The 22,010-nt window shown below is 45.4% G+C and overlaps 1 protein-coding gene across 1 annotated transcript in view; it reads right to left on the reverse strand.

The window, feature by feature from the left end:
• Vwa3b (von Willebrand factor A domain containing 3B) overlaps positions 1-22,010 on the reverse strand; it is a 125,888-nt gene that overhangs the window by 65,529 nt on the left and 38,349 nt on the right. The window contains exons 8-12 of the mRNA XM_048353494.1: positions 15,974-16,170; positions 12,886-13,040; positions 7,100-7,238; positions 4,962-5,093; positions 1,193-1,291 (exon numbers count right to left, since the gene is read on the reverse strand). Of these exons, the coding sequence (XP_048209451.1) occupies positions 1,193-1,291; positions 4,962-5,093; positions 7,100-7,238; positions 12,886-13,040; positions 15,974-16,170 (722 nt within the window). The remainder of the gene's footprint in view (positions 1-1,192; positions 1,292-4,961; positions 5,094-7,099; positions 7,239-12,885; positions 13,041-15,973; positions 16,171-22,010) is intronic.

The raw sequence follows: 22,010 nt of genomic DNA on the forward strand, positions 1-22,010 counted from the left end.
TTCTCAAGTGTGATAAGTAGGACAACCCATAGTTGTGCGAGTTCTCACAGTGCTGACATCGAAGCTTTTCCATGCTGCATTCAAGGACGATCACAACCTCCTCCCACCCACCTTCTTACCTCAGCATAGACACTCCCGTCTACCCAGGACACCATCCCTCTCCTCTCCTCGCCTCTCCTTCCCAGGTAGAACCTTCCATCTCCTATATCACAACCCAGCTCTCTGCTTCCAGACAGAGTAGAGGCCCCTGGGCCCCTGGATTGCATGAGCTAACTGCAAACAGCTGGCATATTCCCCTTGTTCACAAACTTCCCTGAAGCAGGGGTGAGATATTACTCATCACACAAGAACTGTAAGAAAGATACAATAAACTCCTTTCAAAGACAAAGTACAGTGAAGCTGATAGGAAAACCATTCAACATAAAATTTCACTCTACACACTACCTCTCGCCTATAAGGCCAATCCTGTGGCAAAATCCAGTTGCTTTACTATTTAATCCCTGAACTAACTGACACAAGATATTTTAGAATATTTGTCTGGCAGTCTGCATATATAAACATCTCACAAGGGAGGATGTAAACTGATACTAATTCACCTTAGCAGTTGATTTACTTTGTGCTGGCCTGGAAAATCCTTGTATTTATTTAATGCCTAGAGCACTGGTCTTTCATTCACAAATCTCAAAAGAAGCTGAACAGACTCCTCTAAAACTTTTCAAATACTTTCCTGCCAGGCTAAGTGAAACAAAGAACATTTCACCAGAAAGGCATGCTTTTGTTTAAAGGAAGACTAAGCTAAAATCAGGGGTAAAAGAGAGGACATTGCACAGTGACATGTTTAGATTGAGTCCTCTAAGGAAAGACAATCTCCTGGCTTTTAGGTCTGTAGTAATATAAACAAATGTGAGCTGGATGGAAGGCAGACATCTCCTTTCCTGGATTGGTCCCCCAGGCCGGTGGGTGTGCACCTCCTTAAGCAGAAAACCTTCACCAGCACACAAACATCTATTTATTCATCTTTGTTACGGAAGACAAAAGAATTCCTCCCCGTATTTTCTCACCTCAGATCTGCATCCCTAAGCCAGAGAAGTATCTCAACAGCCTTCTGGGGGTCATGGTAAAGGTCCCCAAACCCAGCAGTCATTTTCAGAGTACTGAAGAGCCTCTCTTTGTTCCCAGCTTTGATAAGTACCTGATCAGGCCTCCCGTCTGTCAAAAGATATATTGCTTCTGTTTCCTTGTCAGCAAAAGCAATTTTCAGGGCATTAAGAGTATTTGTAGAGCTTCCAACCTTATGAGAAGGAAAAACAGAAAAATACTCAAAAAATATCCACAAGTAAAATTTATTTTCTGCTTAAAAATAAAAAGGAAAGGGTTTATGAAATAAAGGGTCAATTAAAATCATACTGAGAAAATAATTTAAGTTTAGTGATTCTAAGAAACCAGATCCTGGTGTGTCTGAGTCTCGACCCAGGCAGCCCGGGCTGCACAAGAGGCCATGGGTGTCCTTGCTTGACAGAGCGCCAAACGCACTTTCCTCTTTCCATGTTTCCATGTGAGATGCTAACTCAGTTACAGCCCACCAGCTGTCAACACGCCTTCAACACGCAGCCTGAAGATACCCTGGCGGGATCCCACTCATGTCACACCTGGTGAACTCAGGACACGCCATGTATGAGTGCGTGGTGTCATCAACAACCTGATGACGCACACATGACTCGCTCTAGGTCAAGAACCTGCACACACTGCTAGGTCTCAAGCGAGGAGCTCTCAGCGTTCTGCTTTATGTATCATGGGAATAAATGAATTCAGCAGGTGCTTTGGAGCCACAGTTTCCATATCCAAAATTTCACTAACCATGGCAAAAGAAAAAAATTGGAAAAAAATCCAACGGTACTGAATGTATGCAGGCCTTCTTCTCATCATTCTTCCCCAATCGATACAAGACAGCAGGTCTTCCCCCAGCACTGACATGGCACCTAGGGGGCTAGTCACCTAAGGATGTGCACAGAGCACAGGAGGGTCACATGGGCTCCGTGCAAGCACTGACCCCTTTTACACAAAAGAGACCTGAACACCTGCAGACCCTGGGATCCTGTGGGATGCGTGTGCGAGGTCCTGGAGCCAAATCCTCACAGATACTAATCAAAATCACAACTGGTCATGAGAAGCAAGCTAGAGCGCATGCTCTCTCTTACATTTAACATTGATCACAGTACTATCCATAGTTATAGATACATGTAGATATATGCGTGTATATGTTTATACACACACACACACACACACACACACACACACACACAATGTGCCAAGAGAAATTACTGGCATGTGTTTAGCAACTTTTCCAATCAAGTTAAGCAAATATAAATGAGGAAATCTCTCAAATGCTTCATCAGTAGGGCTGGGAATATGGCCTAGTGGCAAGAGTGCTTGCCCCAGCACCACATATATAGGAAAAGGCCAGAAGTGGCGCTGTGGCTCAAGTGGCAGAGTGCTAGCCTTGAGCACAAAGAAGCCAGGGGCAGTGCTCAGGCCCTGAGCCCAAGGCCCAAGACTGGCCAAAAAAAAAAAAAAAAAAAAAAAAAAAAAAATGCTTCATCAGTATAGAAAGAAATGAATTTTCAGAGAAATGCAAATTCACTGCAATGTGCTTTCTTTAATATGAAAAAATGATTCTTTCCAAGATGTCATTAAATATCATTAGACAGCTATCATTAGATATCTCAAATTATCTCCGCCAGGACTTTGAAATTTACAAAAACCTTCAGAAGATGTCTCCCTCATCTTAGACTCGATAGCAGTTCAACTTCAGTTGTAAGCAAGAAAACCAGCAGTGGCTGATTGGAGCTGAATGGAATTTATGAATAGACTTTAGGATGGCTGACAGCATTACCGAGCTGGCAGGAGTCCCAAGCTTGGGACCTCACACCAAGAACCAGGGCCCAGTCCTGCTGTAGTTTTGCCTGGTGGGGCAATCAAATGCCAGGTTCTGGGTCTTGCCTCACCAGTCCTAGGAGTTCCAGACTGAGGCGGGCCCACAGCCCCTCTCTCCGCCAGCCCAGGGGCTACCCCAGACATCCCTGGCCTGCTCGCCCTGCTGGGCAGACCTGGATTCCTCGTCTTTCAGTTCAAGGCTTAGGAGGTTCTTCTTACAGGTGGCACCTGGGCGACGTTACTCATGCCTTATCTGAAGGGAGGTGAGAATTTTCAGCTTCCTATTGATGCTGGAGGTGAACAGCCTCGCTCTCCTCTGGCGTGAATCAGGATAAGAAGGGAGTAGAGCTCATGGCTAAAGGAATGACAAATATCCAGCACACATCCAAGTCACTCACTACCTAAGATGTCTCTAAGGCCCTCTCTATTTGAGTTTCTCAGACTTGGGTGGAAGTGGGAAATCCCTAACCAAGCTGGTTGCTCTTACCTCAGCCTCCATCATGTAGATCTATTCCTTCTGCTTCCAGTGGATATTCTTAAGGATCAAAATTCCATGTGACAGACACTTCCAACGTCTAGAACACAGCCTACAAACCCAGACCCAGCTCTGCGACTTAAGGGGTGTTCTCGTGGAAGCACCATGTCAACGCTTCAACAGACTATATCCAGCATAGGACACCCCTGGCCCTCACTAAGTGGGTCGCTAGAGACAGTTCATGGCAGAGACCGCAGGGGAGACAACGGAAAGACAAGTAGGACAGTGAGGCAAACACAGAAACCATGACGTGTGCTCCTGACTCCTGTCTTTCTCAGGACTGGAAAGTAATTCTGTACTTGAAAACCCTTCGGAGAGAGGCTGGAAAAGTAACGACAGTAATGATAATCATGAAAACACCTATGGAGTACAGAACCTCAGAAACCATTGTCCACCTTCTCCCAGAAGGTCACCCAGAAAAAAACAGGTGGCGCAGGGACATTCCTTTTCAGACAGCACAAAGCAGGCACCGAGGGAGTGCCTACACAGCCATCACGGAGCAAAAGCCCACAAGTGTGAACCACAATGAGCATAAAAACAAACACAGAGACTGCCTGCTAAATGAGAAAACTTACATGGAATTAGTGTCTGCCAATAAACACTCGGATTGTCCAGGATGCAATACAAAAATCACTCATCATAACAAACACTAGAAATGCCAGGTTCAACTAAAACTCCATCAACTCCAGTACCAGGGAAGAGAGACAGAGACAGATGGCAGACAGACAGATGGGCAGAGACAGAAACAGAGAGAGATGGAGACAGAGCGAGGAGGGGGAGGACTGCATAGGCAAGGAATGACCGGGTAAGCCTCATGTGCGGTGAGCATCACAGGTCACCCAGAGATGGCGTGGAGGGGACGGACTTGGGGTGCCGGTGCTGGTTCACACCGCACCATTTTACACAGGGACTGGAGCATCTGCAGATTTTGGTACCTGAGGGTGGTGGTCCTAGAACCAGTCACCCATGGACAGTGAGGGATGGGGTGCTGAGAATAGACATTTATCCAAACTTTAAGGTTGATGAGTGAGGTTGTGTGACGTAAACAAAGTCAGCGTCTGTGTAAAGCCACTGCCGTCCTCGGAGCTCAGTATATTTCTCCAAAATTTCTATGCTGGCAGCTGGGGATTTGGCTCAGAGGAGAGCACCGGCCTGGCGAGTGCAAGGCCCTGAGTTTGGTCATCAGCTCAGGGGGAAAAAAAGGATTTTTTTTTTTTTTTGTCAGTCCTGGGGCTTGGACTCAGGGCCTGAGCACTGTCCCTGGCTTCTTTTGCTCAAGGCTAGCACTCTGCCACTTGAGCCACAGCGCCACTTCTGGCCTTTTCTATATATGTGGTGCTGGGGAATCGAACCCAAGGGTTCATGCATGCAAGGCAAGCACTCTACCACTAGGCCATATCCCCAGCCCCCCAAAAGAAATTTTATCCTGTGAATAAATTCAGTACATTTACGCTTAAATTTATACTTCTCTGAGCCTTATTTTCCACTTTACCTGGATGTCTCTAATCCACGACTGAGCCTTTTTCAAATTACCTTCATTGACTTCAGCAAGTTTTTCCTGCCAAGAAACTGCCCGGGCATCAAATGTCACAAAATTGAATTTACTTTTATATTTCAGCTGTTCCTGTAAGAGACAATTATTATTTAACCATAAAACCACTCAATTGTAAGAAAATCTTAGGCACAGTTCATAGTCTTATACAGTGACTAAAGTAATGTATTTTTAGTTTTAGAAGCTAAAAATTATGTTCAGTAAAACAAACTGATCCTAGCAAAAAGACATTTCAGTAAAAATCATGCAGTTTGTGTGTCAAGCTCTTTATAGTTGTGTGTATGAATTCTATGTCACATCCATGTATTTAAAATTAGATTTTAATGCTGACATTAATAATGTTAGGCACACTAGATGCAATATGCTTAAAGAAAGGAAATTTAAAATATCATTGAGATAACCATCTGGAGAGTAAGGCTAGTATTTGGCTACTCAACGATTCACCTGCCTTCTCTCAGTCTGTATTTCTCTCCTTTAGAGGCTTGGCAAATTAAAAACTGTGCCTTACGTATGAAACTGTAACCCCTCTGTACATCACCTTGACAATAAATAAATACTAAAAACTGTATTTTATACTTTTCAAACACTTGCCTCTATTATTCCTGTGGTTAAAACTCCTCTTAGCACAAAGGCCTCGTGACAATGTGTGAGACCCACTTAAAGGTGTAGAAGCAGAAGTAACCGGTGTGTGGCCTGCAGCTCAGAGGCAGCGGGAAGGCTAGGAACTGGGAGCCTCTACTCATTAGCCTGCAGTTCTCCACACACCATTTCCAGTGCCAGTCTGCACAGCTTCCCCAACGCACACAGAAAATTATAAGAACAATGGCAAGATGACGAATTTCTGGAACTCAGTGGAGGTTTCAGTGTTTCCTAAAGCAATGACTATAGAAACTTCCTCAAGCAGCCCATGTGTGTAACAGAAAGGATCCAATAGGGGAAAGGACAGGTCTGATTACAAACAGATCTGACAGATTTCTAACCAGCAAAGAGAATGTTTTTTGGGTTTTATTTAACTGTTTGTTGTTACTGTTGTTGTTGGTGGTGGTGGTGGTGGTGGTGGTGGTGGTGGTCATGGGGCTTGAACTCGGGGCCTGGGTGCTGTCCCTGAGCTCTTTTTGCTCAAGGCTAGGGCCCTACCACTCTGATCCCCAGCACCACTTCCGGTTTTTGAGTGGTTAATTGGAGCTAAGAGTCTGGTGGGTGCTTTTCTGCCTGGGCTGGCTTCCAAGCGTGATCCTCCGATCTCAGCCTCCTGAGTAGCTAGTAGTACTCAGCGGAGTAGCTGGGTAGTCGTCGTGAGCCACTGCTGCCCAGCTGCAGTGGGTTTTCCATGGGTTCTTTAATGCAAACTTCCCCGCTTGCTGCTCAAGGCCACTGTGGTGGAGAGGGGCTGAGGACACCCAGGCCCAGGCACTTCCCCGCTTGCTGCTCAAGGCCACTGTGGTGGAGAGGGGCTTAGAACACCCAGGCCCAGGCACTTCCCCGCTTGCTGCTCAAGGCCACTGTGGTGGAGAGGGGCTTAGAACACCCAGGCCCAGGCACTTCCCCGCTTGCTGCTCAAGGCCACTGTGGTGGAGAGGGGCTTAGAGCACCCAGGCCCAGGCACTTCCCCGCTTGCTGCTCAAGGCCACTGTGGTGGAGAGGGGCTTAGGACACCCAGGCCCAGGCACTTCCCCGCTTGCTGCTCAAGGCCACTGTGGTGGAGAGGGGCTTAGAACACCCAGGCCCAGGCACTTCCCCGCTTGCTGCTCAAGGCCACTGTGGTGGAGAGGGGCTTAGAACACCCAGGCCCAGGCACTTCCCCGCTTGCTGCTCAAGGCCACTGTGGTGGAGAGGGGCTTAGAGCACCCAGGCCCAGGCACTTCCCCGCTTGCTGCTCAAGGCCACTGTGGGGGAGAGGGGCTTAGGGCACCCAGGCCCAGGCACTTCCCCGCTTGCTGCTCAAGGCCGCTGTGGTGGAGAGGGGCTTAGAACACCCAGGCCCAGCGCACTTCCCCGCTTGCTGCTCAAGGCCACTGTGGTGGAGAGGGGCTTAGGACACCCAGGCCCAGCGCCTGAGCAGGGCAGCGTCATCCCACCTGTATAAGCTGAATGATCTTTCTCTTCACCAAGCCCAGTTTGTTCTTCATTGAGTGAGATGTATCGATAAGGACATAAATGCAATCTTTCTGTACTTTTCCAAAGAGGTTTTGACTCCTATCCTGTAGCCATTTAATCCTAGGCAAGAAAAAGTTTCAAAGTGAATAGTCTGTGAAGCAAGATCATCTTCCTTAGAACTTAGTGGTGTATCTACAGAGATTAGAGGTAGACGCTATTGCTTATACTCCACTACTGGTGAATGCATTATTCACTTTACTTTTTCTATAGGAAATCCTCCATGAGGACTGGCTTCTTTATCATCCCTCTCATTAATTAGCGCTGTGGCTCAAGTGGTACAGTGCTAGCCTTCCGTCAAAGAGCTCAGGAACAGTGCCCAGACCCAGAGTTCAAGCCCCACAACCAACAGAAAACAAAAAACAAAAAAACAACAACAACAAGAAGAGAACCAAGAAAACCAATATGGCAAAAATCCAACATGGGTGCTAAAGCCAAAAGTAAATTGTTTCTAGTCATCTACTATGTGGAAGCCCTCAGCTATGACTTCAGATCTGATGAGCACAGTCAAGCTGCTGGAGCCAGCATAATCCAGAAGCTCCAGTGGGACGCGTGGATGGAACTGAGTGGCCACGGGACGGTGAATCAAGCGCACCAGGAGCTGTGTGCCCAGGATGCTGCTGAGGCTCACGTGCCCGCACACCAGGGGCTGTGTGCCCAGGATGCTGCTGAGGCTCACGTGCCCGCACACCAGGGGCTGTGTGCCCAGGATGCTGCTGAGGCCCGCACGCCCGCGCCTGTCACAGGAAGCAGTGGGGTTCCAGGCTGTGGATGAAGTCTGGGGAGGGGAAATTATCTTGCTGGAGTTCATCAAGTCCCAGGCAACTGAAGAGGTGGTTACTTCACAGAAAGGAAGGGAAGGGGGAGGGAGGGAGGAAAATTAAGGGAAGGGGAGGTGGAAAGAAGAAAAGGAAAGAGAGGGAAACAGAGGGAGTAGAAGGGGAGGGGGAGGGAAGGGAAAAGGAAAAGAGAGAAAGGGAAGGGATGGGAGAGGAAGAGCCCAGGAGAACAAAAAAAGACAAGAGACACTCTAGAGCTCTGCAGAAAAGTGTCCGTGATCAAGGCATATGTGTGAAGTAACTATAAAGTTCAAGGAATAACTTCCAAAAGGATGCAGAGGAAACATCGGCCGGGAATAGCTCTTTTCCAACCAGTTAGAGTGAGAAATATCTTTAGTAGGTACATAATGATTCCGAGTCTTCACAAGTATAATTCCTTTGTACTAGGACTACATCACCCTCGAATAAAGGACCTAGGATAATGCAACTTTAAAAGCTCCCAAAGGAGAGTTTGTTATTACAAATGCAATCCATATGCTTGTGAAGTATGAACAGAATAAAAAGACAAATAGAAGATACAAGAGCCACATAGAATTTCTAAACAAATACAGGACCAGATGAGAAATGCATTGCACAGTGTTAGCAATAAATTAAGCATTAGGAAAAGATCAGGAACATTTTAAAAATACATAGCAGAAGAAATAAGAAACGGGGAAACAGAAAAGGTATTTGAAAAGGAATGGGCAAAAATGTTTCTAATTTTTAGTAAAATAATGTCCCTACAGATCCCAGAGGTCAAAGAACTCAACAGGAAGAAGAGCGAAGGAAATCACACCAAGGTGCAGCATAATAAAATTGATGAAATCCAGTGATAAAGAAAAAATTCTTAAAACCAACCAGAGACAGAAAATATGTTTATATGTAGAGGAACCAACTTAAGAATAACAAGAGCTCTCTGTTCGTAATTCATGCAGGACAGGCCAGGAGGAAAACATTACAGAAAGATTTTTAAAACAAAATGTAAAAAATTTAAAACCAGGATCCAATCCCTAGCCAAAGTATCTTTCAAAAAATAAAGATGAATTAGAGAGTTCTGCAAGCTAAAACAGCTAATACAATTAATCATAAACAGGCCTCCCCTATAAGAAAACAATGCCAAATGGAGACGTGGCCCATGGAAAGGAGTGAGGAGAACAAAGACACCATAAGCATGTGAGTAAACAGATTTATTCTAATTTTTAATCTAAATCTGAAGACCATAGACTATCGGTAACGTGTTGTGGGGTCTGTGGCATATGTAGCAGTGCAGGATGGCCGCAGACAAGGCGGAAGGGAGAAATGGAAAACGGAAGCGATACAATAGTATGTGAAGATAATTCTGGTAGGATCATTAAAGGCTGTATCTTGTACACACTAAGAAGCCACACAACCATCAAAGCATAACTAAGAGGTAGATTAATACAATAATAGAGATAGGATGGAATTATAAAAATCAAACAAGGTGAAAGGCAAGAAGGAAGCAGAGAACACATGAGACAACTAGAAAACAAACCACAAGATCTTCAATTTAAACCCAGCCAAATCAATAATCACATTAAATGTAAACAACCGCAATATCCCAATTAAAAGAGAGAGATTCCTAGATGGTACTGAAAAACAAGAACCCTAGTTAAGCCTAAGACACGGACCTGTGACAGTCAAAGGACAGGAAGAAGATGAACCACACCGACAAGCTATAGTAGGAAGCTGGAGCGGCCGGGCCGAGAGAAGGCAAAGTACATTTTGTAACAAGAAATATTACCAAAGATAAAAGGGAAGATTTCATAATGACATAGGAGCTGAGTCACCAAGAGAACATACCATCCGAATGTATGACTCTACCAGCAGAACCTCAAAACAGGTAAAGAAAAAAATGGATAGAACTGAGACTATAGTTGAAGATGTCAACATTGTTTTTGCAATAATTGATAGAACAATGAAAAAGAAAATCAGTAACAATATAAAAGATGAACACTATAAACCAGCTCAGACTGTGATATTTATAGTATATTCTGTCCCCCCAAAAGCAGCTTTTTCATATTCTGGGACACAAAGCAGGTTCTAATATATTTATAAGAACTGAAGCAATAAGGTATTTCTATGTTCATGGTGAAATTAAAATAAAAATCAATAACAAAACGCTATCAGGAAAATTTACCAACATTTTTTTTGTCTTTTCTGCTTTTTTGGTACTGGGGATCGAACCCAGGATGTTGCACTTGCTAGGCAAGCGCTTTGCCACTGAGCTACATCCCAGCCCCCAACCTTTGAAAGTAAGCCACACATTTTGACATAATCCTTTGGTCACAGAAGAAACCAGAAAATATTCTGAAATGACTGCAAATGAAATAAAGCATATCAAAACATATAAGTCAGTTAAAGACATACTCAGAAGGAAATTTATAAAATTACAAGCTTGCATTATAAGGGAAAAAAGATCCCAAGTGACCTAAGCATCCACCTTAAGAAATTTTAAAACAAAATAAGGAGAAGGAAACAATAAAGATTAAATAGCTATACCCTTATGAACACATAAGATGATGCTAAGTGAAATGAACTCCATGTTATGGAAACGATTGTTATATCACAGTTGTAACTACTTTCAACGTCCCATGTGTATCTGTAGCTTCTATTATTGATGATGTTCTTGTATCACCTTCCTGTGGTTGTACCTACACTATCTCTGTAATCTTATCTGAGTATATTCGAAACCATGTATAATGGTATTAGAACTAGGAAACTGAGGGCTGGGAATATGGCCTAGTGGCAAGAGTGCTTGCCTCCTACACATGAAGCTCTCGGTTCAATTCCCCAGCACCACATATATGGAAAATGGCCAGAAGGGGCACTGTGGCTCAGGTGGCAGAGTGCTAGCCTTGAGCAGGAAGAAGCCAGGGATGGTGCTCAGGCCCTGAGTCCAAGGCCCAGGACTGGAAAAAAAAAAAAAAAAAGAACTAGGAAATAGAAAGGGAATACCAAAATTGAGAGACACAGGGTAAAAAAAGAAAAACAACTACAAAAGCAATACTTGCAAAACTGTTTGGTGTAGGGGCTGGGGATATGGCCTAGTGGCAAGAGTGCTTGCCTCCTATACATGAGGCCCTGGGTTCAATTCCCCAGCACCACATATACAGAAAATGGCCAGAAGTGACGCTGTGGCTCAAGTGGCAGAGTGCTAGCCTTGAGCAAAAAGAAGCCAGGGACAGTGCTCAGGCCCTGAGTCCAAGCCCCAGGACTGGCCAAAAACAAAACAAAACAAAACAAAAAACTGTTTGGTGTAAGTGAACTGAACACCCCATGGGGGGAAAGGGAAAGGGGGAGGAGGGAGGGGGGTATGAGGGGGGTATGAGGGACGAGGTAACAAACAGTACAAGTAATGTATCCAATGCCTAACGTATGAAACTGTAACCTCTCTGTACATCAGTTTGATAATAAAAATTTGAAAATAAAAACAGAAATTTTAAAACAAAATAAGGAGAAGGAAACAATAAAGATTAAAAGTAAACTTCATTGGCAAAGGAAGTATGAGTGTGTGTATGTGTGTATATGTATACGTACATTCATATATATGTATACCCATATACATATACAGCTATTTTTAGAAGATCAATAAAGTAGATAACTTCTAGCCAGTATGATTTATGAAATTAAAGCCGAACTAAATCATCAATATAAGCTCTACGTGCATTTAAATAAATTGAATGCATGGATAAAAACATTCCCACAAAAAAACCTCCAGATTTATATGGCTCCAATAGCATCATCTACCAAGCATATGAGAACCAAAGTCTTCCAGAAAATGGAAAAGAAAGAAGGCTTCTGATAATGCTCGACCAAAGGACAAAGGGACCCAGAGGCGAGCAGGTGGAGTTCTGCTTTCAAAGCCGTATGTTCCGCCTAGCTCAGAAACCCAGACGACTCTTCCCAGGAGGTCAGCTCGAAAACCTTCGCAGAGGAGACTCCAGGCCGGGGATCGCTCGTGAAGAGCAGTCCATCAACACCGGGCAAGACCCGGCGCTGGAGGCTCAGGCCTGTAATTTTAGCTGCTCATAGTTCAAAGCCAGGCCAAGCAGGGAAACCTGTGACTTTTTATCTCCATTTAACCACCCAAAACCCAGAGGTGGAGCTATGGGTCAAGAGACAGAGCACCAGGCGTGAGTGAAAAAGCTAAGGGACAGTGCCCAGGCACCTAGTTCAAGCCCAGATACTACCAACACACACACACACACACACACACACACACACACACACACACAGAGAGAGAGAGAGAGAGAGAGAGAGAGAGAGAGAGAGAATAATTCATCACTGTGTTTTGAAAGGCCAGGGTTCTGTGAGTAAACGCTGGGCAGATGAGTGTTTGTAACTTGTGTCTTTATCATAGAAACCACAGGAGGATGGAGGGAGCTTTAACTTTCAAATGGTTATTAAAGACCAGTAATAAATCACTATATTTAGTATCTGATCCATTGTCTAGAAAAAATCTACAAGGGCATTCCTATTCCCACGTTGTAAATGAGGACGGATGCACACAGACATGAAGTAACTGTCTAGGGTCCCACAGCAGGGAGCAGAGTGGAGATGGGTGGAGACCCGAGGGTCTCACAGACTCCAGGCCCACTTCCCGAGAGGAATTTGCTCCTTATGATCTGAAGCTTTCCCTCGGCATATGGAAGGTAAAGGTGTTAATGCCTCTCATCTTCTCGGGCTGACACCAGCAGTCCAGCTTCCTACTCCAGACTCATGAGCATGGTCAGATTCTCAGGACCCCACAGAGAGGGAGGACAAAGGTACTTTCTGATCATTTCTCTTAGTTAAGCTCTTACCAAGAAACCACACAGCCTCCTACTTAAAGAAAGATCAGGCCACTTGTGCCTGCCTGCGAATATGCCCACCTCCTCTGGATCTCACCCAGGGCTGTATGAATTCTCTCACTGTACCACTTGCACTTTTCCTTGGTGATGCTGATGTGGACCAAGCTCCCATCCTTCCAGGAAGAGTGTAAAAACTTGCTGCAGTATTTTGCATGGACTGTCTTCTTCTGGGACTCCTAAGGAAAAGAAAGGACAGAGGCTATCCAGAAACCATTCAAAGAAAGAAAAGGACCCAAGTGGGACTTGTGTGTTTGCCTTACTTAGGGCAGCTCTGAGCACACGTCCCCACTGTAACATCATTCAAGTCTAAGTGCCATCCAGCATGCTCTGCTCTGGCATATTCTGCTCCACACCTGTCCTTGCGCCAGATGTCACGGACAAGGTCAGAAAGACAGGGGTGATCTCATCCAAGTCCTCGGTGAATTGTTAGAAATGCTCATGGCTCTAGCAGAGGGAGGCAGGCCGACAAGAAAGGAGAGAGAGAGAGAGAGAGAGAGAGAGAGAGAGAGAGAGAGAGAGAGAGAGAGAGAGAGAGAGAGAGAGAGAAGGAGCCCTGCATAGTATGTGGGATAATGTCAAACACTTCCTCAAATCAACAAGGCTGTGTATCTTCAAATGTCCAGGTCTAAAAAAATGTAGTTTAATGCAGTTAAAATGAAAATATAGTTACGTATGACTTCCTGAGCATCACTGAATAATATCTACGAAACTAGAACACTGCTGGGGAATGAAGCTCACAAATGAGATTTCCCCGCACGGCTGCAACAGTTCTGCGTGGCAGGTACTCCAGGAAGCAAGACTTACGTCAGTTCTGCATTTTTCTAATTCAGTTTCTACATTTTCCCCTGCAGTGCACTGTAAACACACACTGGTAAGAAGCAAGAACACAGCACGGCATGGCTAACGTGGTCCCAAACGGAAAGACCTTCCCGGGGAGGGGCTCAGGGGAACTCGGGTCAGCCAGACTCTGGGCTTTCCTTCGGTTGGACCTACAACCTCTCTGCCATGATCTTGACACTGAGCAGAGCCTTCGAGAATAGGTCAAGTGACGCTGTCTGCTGAAGGCCTTCTCTTCCAGTCCTGCGGGGCTGCGGCTCCGCAGACTTGCGCTTCGTTCTACACCACAGTGCATCTCTAGGATCTTGCCATCTCATCGCAGAGCTTTCCTTTGGTTTTACAAATTTAGAATACTCATTTTGTCTACACTTTCTCTTTCATATAAAGGCAGTGCTTAGTCTTTCCATACTTCTAAGATTTTTTATTCTGTCTTGTGGATCTATTCTCTTTTTCTGAAAAGATTTCATTAGTCATACAGATAGTAGGTTTCATTAAGGCATTATCACATATATTACACACACACACACGTATCATTCATTTGATCCTATTCACCGCCAGCCATTCCCCTCTCTTCTCCCCTACTCTACACCTGGGTGTTTTTCAGAGCGTGGTGGGGCCAGCAGCCTCCACAACCACTGCAGACTGGATTGTTAGCTGCTGTTTTCTTCCCACCACCTTCAGGTTTGGTCAGTACTATGACGCTGTTGGGAGGTGGGGCTTTTAAAAGAGATTAATGTTTTCCTTGCAGGAGTGGGTGAGGTTTCTCAGAACTGGATTAGTTACCCCAAGAGTGGGGGTTACAAAGCACATCTGTCTCTCACACACATGACCTTCCACTTTCTTCTGCTTTTCTGCCCTGAGTTGACAGGACGTAAAGCCCCACTAGAAGCTGGACAGATGCTGCACTATGCTTTTAACCTCCTAAACGATAAGCAAATAAACCTTATCAATTCCCAGTTTCAGAAATTGGTTACAGCACCATGAAATGGACTAAGACATTATTAATATAAATCCTTAGGCTCCACCTCAGACCTACTGACTCATAGGCATTATGCTAGAAAATACTGTGATTGAACATTAACCTCTCCTTGGGGGCCAGGGCCAAGCCGAAGAACAAGCCCTAGTCCCTTAAGACCTAGTCAGCACAATGGAACTACAGCTTTCAAAGTTTTCAGTACACATTCATCCGCTGCTCTAACCCTATGGAGAAGCTAATTTTATATTTATTGGCGTCTCTTACATACTAGCAGGTGGTCATTGGAATCTTTAAGCCAGTGAAAATTCAAGAGGGCCACAGAAATACCTGCTTCTGGCAAACTCATCAGCAGTTTGTCTTCCACGAAAAGCTTCTCTTTGTACATAATGTCTGAACTCATCGCTTGGATAGGTGGCTTACATCCAGGATTGTGATCTGGAGACGGCTTGAGTATCCCCCCCAAGCTCATGTACTAGATGCCGCGTTCCAGCGTGGGGAGGCAGGGGAACGCTGAAGAGATGAAGCCTAGCAGGAACTCAGCCGAGCACTGCCTCTGAAGGAGCAGTGCTGGCCTCGGACAGCAGGCCGGCCGCCAGGAAGGGAAACACCCAGGCACCCAGTCCTCTTCCGCACAGAGCTATTGCCAGTTTCACCTCTCAGCCATGTTTTCAGACAACTAAGAGACAAACAAACAGGGATGCCCGGTCTTGGCCCATGCAAGTCCTTTTCTTTATAAAATGCTCAGCTTAGCTGGGAACTGGTGGGCTGTGGCATTATATAACCTTGGTTATTTAGAAGACTATGATCTGAGGATTGTGGTTCAAAGCCAGCCAAGGCAGAGAAGTCCTTCAGGCTATCTCCAATTAACTGACAAAATGCTGGACTAGAGGCATGACTCAAGTGATAGAATGTTCCCAGCCACGAGCCAAGAAGCACAGTGAGAATCTGAGGCCCTGAGTCTAAGACCCAGTACCAGCACAAAAAGGAAGGAAGGAAGGAAGGAAGGAAGGAAGGAAGGAAGGAAGGAAGGAAGGAAGGAAGGAAGGAAACAAGAGACTCAGCCTAATGGATTCGGATATAGCAACACGCGCCTTACTTAAGGCCTCTAGGAACCCAGGATGCTGTCTCCATCGCACAGACACCACTCAGGGCTGAGCAGGCCGGGAAGCAGAAGGAGCGCCTGGCTGCCTTTAGTGTGGTCCCATCCTTGGCTTCTGGTCTGAGTGAAGCCTCACTCACCTAGGGCATTATGGGAAGGGCGTGCCCCCCACCCCCACCCGGGTTCATGTCACCTACCGCACTGGTTTGCACAGAGTCGTTCTCTGGTTTGGCTTTTATATCAACAACTCCGTCGGCATGGCGGAAGGAACATTCGGCAAGGACATCGTAAAATGACAACTTCTGGGCCTTCAAGCCATATTTCTCTAGCCACTTCTTAGAATCCCAGGTGTCTTCTGGATTTGGCCCATTCTCCACAGGCGGTGTTCTTGACTCTGTTTTTGGAATCACAGTTCATCAGCCATTCATTCTGTATGAGTTGTTCATATGACATACCTAACCTCCTAGTTACTGAGCTGGGACGTGATCTTTGATAGACCACAAAGGCTACACTGCATCTCAGGAACTGGCAGAGTTAGCTCGCAGCATTAGCCAACAGGAACCTGTCACTTTTCACCCCCTTTCCTCCTCTATTCAAGTTGACGGAGTGGAGCCAGACGATGAACTAAGGCTGAATGTCAGGAAGGTATTAAGACTTAGGATCAGAGCCCTGGCTTCAAGTCCTGACTATTACCTATTGACTTTGGCATGTCATTTAAGCTGAGGGGAGTCATATCATTTGACCTGAGTTTAGGCAGGGGTCTTCACTTGCAGATAAAAAACAGTATCCTTGGCCAAGTACTGATAGCTTACACGTGTAGTCCCATCTATTCTAGAGGCTGAGATCCAAGGATCAAGGTTCAAAGCCAGCCCAGGCAACAAAGTCCATGAGACTCTTATCTCCATGAACCACCAAAAAAGCCAGAAGTGGAGCTATGGTTCAAGTGGTAGAGCACTAGCCTTGAACAAAAAAGCTCTGGGACAGCACCCAAGTCCTACGTGAAAAAGGTCACATGGAGGTACTTTGTAATGAGGGGGAAAGAAAATTAGAACCCACAGCCTGTGAGGAGGTAGAGTAAGTCAGCTTGCCAAGACTGCTGACTGCCTCCACTCCTGCTACCTTAGTGAATTGATCTCTATTCAGAAGTGGGATCTCAGCTCTCTAGATCTACAGGTCTCACTCATCATCTCAGGGGCCTGAGGACATCTCACCTACTTGAATCCAGCACATACAGGGTGTTACATATATATCAAGGACATCTCCCCTTGATCATGCTATCAAGTGACTGTATAACTCAGAACACTACACTGAGGTTCCCTGTACAGTTATCCCTCTGGGTATCTACAGGATGCCCTGCAGTCACCAAAATGCAAAGATGCTCAGCTCTTATGTTCTTGTGGTGTGGTCCTTGAACATAACCTACTTGATCCTCTCATACACTTTAAATCATCTGTAGATGATTTACCTATACAGTGTAACTGTTATGTAAGTGATTGCTATTGTGCTGTTCAAGGGGATGATGACAGAATCATTGTGTCTCTATATGTTCAGTACATATGCCATTTTTCCATGTTTTTTTTTTATCCAAAGTTGGTTGAATCTTCAGATGTGGACTCCAGGGATACAAAGCACTGACTACCATCTAAAAGTAGCATTCTCTATAGGGAAACAAATTACTACCCAGACTTACCCCTTACTGTATATTTAAGAGGATATTTAATGAGAATAAGACTTAAAGAAAAAAATACTTTGGAGGCAAGTATTACTTGATAATATGTAAAGGAGCTAGTCCACGCAAGCCATGTTCTTGCATTTTAATAAAACACCTCTGAGGAAATCCACTCTGAAACCTATTAGAGTTGAAACTCATCCAAGAAGCTCCTTTCAGCTTTTGAACTTTAAGCCAACACAGTATCAAAAGCCTCCTGGAGCACCATCCTTAATGCTAGCAGTTGGATTCCACAGGAATCACAAGGTTCTTCAAGCCCCAGCCTGTTCCAGGGAGCTCAAAACAGGCTTCTCGGAGCTTTGATCCTGGGGCTCCCCTGCTAGAGCCGCTTGTCCCAGGAGAGCAGCAGGAAGCGGACACCCGGCTTTTGGGCGGAATATCTGGCTCTGGAGAAACCTTTCCAGAACTAACTTTCCCACCTTGATTATGTTAATTTCTCCCTAAGTTTTTATCTCCTCTTTATTCTTTGCTCCCCGCCCCCCCCCCCCCCGTAAGGAGGTATAGAAGGAATAGGATTTTTATTCAATTATTTCCATAGCAACACACATCATGTAACATCTTCCCACTGTTTTGCCTTGCTTCCATAGGAAAAAGAAACAAAGCCCTTTATCAAGTACAGGTTCAAGTGGACAAGAAAAGACTGTTGTGAAGACAGGCTCAACCCAATCCCAGCGAAGGGCTTTTAAGAGGCAGGAACTAACTTTTAACTCGTAGCTTATCCAGGACAGGACTGTGCAGCCGCTTGAAAGTAGCCCTGTGGGGTGCAGCGACAGGCTGAGAAAGGGGGTTCAGGTGAACACCCTAAAGCAAGCTGAACTTTCAAAAGGAAGGGGACAGCTGAGCAATTACAATCAAAGAGCCCAGGTGCCCCCAAAACTGGAAAGAAAGGAGGAGTGAAATCTTTTCATTGTCAATGGTAATTACACTAGCTAGAGGCGGAGCAAGGGAAGGCATCATCTGTTCATTAGTGCCGCTTTCTAAGAGGGTCCTTCCATTTCCCCTGCAATTATCCTAATTAAGAGTGTTACACGAATTCTCACCTACAGAGCCTTCATTTATTGTAGAAGTGTGAGCTCACAAGGAATGCTGCTTAGGCGGCTGTTCCATTCCACTTGACAGATTGCTAAAGATCTCCTTTGAGTAATGGGCGTGGTAAGCAGAGGGTAGAACACATCTATGCCACAGAATTTACTTTCCTGGTTCTCTCCATCCTATTCATCAATCTCCCAATGCTTTTCAAGGATAAATTATACTGGCCAATGTGTGTGCAAAACCATCACCACTATAGCCAGGGGCACAAGCAAAATGATAAACGGCTGATCAGTGCACACTTCCCCCTCCCTGTCCTCCATTCATCTGCCCTTCTCTCCAGGGCTTCCAGCCTTCAAGGATTTGCAGCCCTGGAGCGGAGCTCTCCTCCATCCTCCGCCGCCGAAAACTACTGCTTGCACTTGGTCTTGCCACGCCAGTCCACCTGCCTTCCAAGGAAACTTTTAGAGATCCAGAGAGAGAAAATCTGATACTTCCCACGGGGGCTCCACAGCCACAGCTTCCAGGGCGGCCACTCAGAAGCAAACACCCGAGGCAAAAGTTGAGGAACTTGAAAATGAAAGTCCCAAGAGTTCTTGATTACAAGTCTTCTCTAAACCTCTCTTCTGAGAATGAGCAAGGTGGGGGGGTGGGGGGGGGCACTACAGTAGCTTTGGATTTGGAGAATTTAAAGAGATTTTGTTCCAGAGTCTTTCTGCATAACTTTGTGGAGGATTATATTTTATAGAATGTATCTTGTTACACATTGTCTAATACCCCTATTATAGGTGCCATGTGGTATTAAACTCAGGAAAAGGATGGTGGGAAATAACGGAGGGAAGGAAGGAAGGAAGGAAGGAAGGAAGGAAGGAAGGAAGGAAGGAAGGAAGGAAGGAAGGAAGGAAGGAAGGAATGGAGGGAGGGAGGGAGGGAAGGAGGAGGAGGGAAGGCAGAGAAGAAAAGATAAAAATCAGAATTATGGGAAGTGAGGGAGAAAGACAGCAACCATCAGGAAAGCTATCTGGGTGCTTCCTGCTGGTGAGAAAGCTGAGTGAAGTTTTCAGCCACGTGAGCTACTCTACTGACAGCAGCTGCAGGGCTATAGGTCCCCTGAAGGTGACATGAAGCCCGTCCTGGTCTAAAGTCAAGAGGACAAGTTACACCGTTTGCCATACTTATTTCCTGCTATTTTCTGTTATTAAGTGCCGAGCATGGGTGCCTGGCAGGTCAGGGGTACCAGGGGTACAGATTCTCTGTAGAGACAGTGGTTAATGTGGGTGGGAATGCCCCAGGGGTTACACACTGAGGGCCGAGTCCATGGGACTCAAAAGCAGGCTGGAATCAGAGGTCTATAAATGTGTGATGGTGTCAAATGGGCAACTTTAGCAGGTGCTCTGAGTAAATTGTCTCATAACCTTGGGAAACCCACTAGAGTTTGTAATCGTTAACAACACGAGGGAATGGGAGAAAATCCTGGTGAATTCCGGACTCTGCTTCCCTGAAGTAACTTTACTTCCTCCTTGTAAGGCCTGTAAAATCTCGTTGTAATGAAGAGTTCCGTGGGCTATACAACTTGTTTATAAACCATTTGAAAGATGATTTCCAGCCCTAAGGCTAATTCCTATAATCCTACTAGGCAAAAGGGGAAATAAGAGAAATAAAGAGGCACAAAAGAAGTAGATGTAAAAATAAAGAACCTAAAACATTAATAATGAAAAAGAATATGGGAAAGGAGCTAAGGTCCATTCAAAGACACATTTTACATTTCCCACATTTGCCCTTTGGCCTTGGAATTCTGAAGAAAGGAAGTCTTCATATATTACTTAAAATAAAGCAGTGAATAAGACAGCTGCAGGAAGAATTTTTAAACTATTAACACCTGCTGCTGACTACTGCGAAATGCAGAGCAGCAGTCAGCTTAATGGCAGACACAGGAACACTGAAACCACTAACAGGAGTGCAGAATCATTTTGGGACCCTCATTCACTCAGCCCAAGAGGCTGAGCTCACAGTGTCGCGCTGTCCCATCACGGGAGATACGTCCAGGCCTTGTGCTGCAGTTTGTCTTTCGGGTAGGGTCTGGCACTGGCCCATTTAGGACTGGTGTTCTCTAACCTTTGCCTCCCGGGGACTTGGGATCACGGGTACAACCAGCTCAGAAGCCACACTGAAATCTGTCTACATCTGAATGAGCATTTAAGATTGAAAAAAGGGGGCTGGGGATATAGCCTAGTGGCAAGAGTGCCTGCCTCGGATACACGAGGCCCTAGGTTCGATTCCCCAGCACCACATATACAGAAAACGGCCAGAAGCGGCGCTGTGGCTCAAGTGGCAGAGTGCTAGCCTTGAGCGGGAAGAAGCCAGGGACAGTGCTTAGGCCCTGAGTCCAAGGCCCAGGACTGGCAAAAAAAAAAAAAAAAAAAAAAAAAAAAGATTGAAAAAAGTTCAGCAATAATTTTAGAGATATCAATTCGTACCTTATTTTACTTTTTTCCACCTTTTTTTTTTTTTTTGCCAGTCCTGGGGCTTGAACTCAGGGCTTAAGCTTGCTTAGGTGCTCTACCACTCGAGTCACAGGTCCACTTCTGGCTTTTTGGTGATTAACTGGAGATGAGCCTGCACTCCCGTTACCTCCCTTCCTACCGACCCTCCCTCCCCCTCCCCTCTCCCCTCATTTGCTGTCTTCTTGCTTCCCTCTTCCCCCTCTCTCCTTCTGTCTCTCCTTCCCCCTTTTTTGTCCCCCCTGCCCAGTCTCAATTTGATCTTTAAAAAACACACACACACACACACCAGTGTTTGATAAGCTTCATTTTCTCTATTGTTTGCCTTTGCTGGGAATCAGTCTCCATCCTTTCATGCTCAGTATCTGTATGTCGTTACTGGGGGAGGACTGCTCTTAGCAGCAGCTGTTACTATGGATACGCCTCCCCTCCCTCCATCACATTTTTTATTTTGCCTATTTTGTTTTATTATTTATATTTCCTAAGGTGGAACTCATGGCCTTGAGCTCACTGGGTTTGCTTACGTGCTCACAGCTGGTGCTCTGCCACTTGAACCACACCTCTAGCTCTTGTTTTTAATGCATTAGCTTTTTAACTGGTTTGTTTATGTGTCTTTGGGAGGGTAACAGGGGCACAGAAATGGAGGGGCAATGGGTGAACAGATGCAGCAGTGGACTCACTAGACACTGTGCTGAAAATGAACTCTATGGGTGGGGACCGGAGGGGGAAACGGAGAGCAAGGGAAGGGATGAGTGTCCAAAAAGAAATGTACTCTTTACCTGACTTATGGAACTGTTACCCCTCTATATATCACCTTTATAATAATGATAAAAACTCTGAATTGAAGAATTAAGAACATCTGCATTTCCAGTTATTATCAAGAGCGATGGACTTGTACCTACCTCTTGGTTAGTTTCCTTTTAGTTGTTTTGACTATTCTTTGCTCATTTCTTCCTCTCATTCATCTTTATAGTT

This window comes from Perognathus longimembris, chromosome 8, assembly GCF_023159225.1.
Source record: "Perognathus longimembris pacificus isolate PPM17 chromosome 8, ASM2315922v1, whole genome shotgun sequence".
NCBI classification, from domain to species: Eukaryota; Metazoa; Chordata; class Mammalia; order Rodentia; family Heteromyidae; genus Perognathus; species Perognathus longimembris.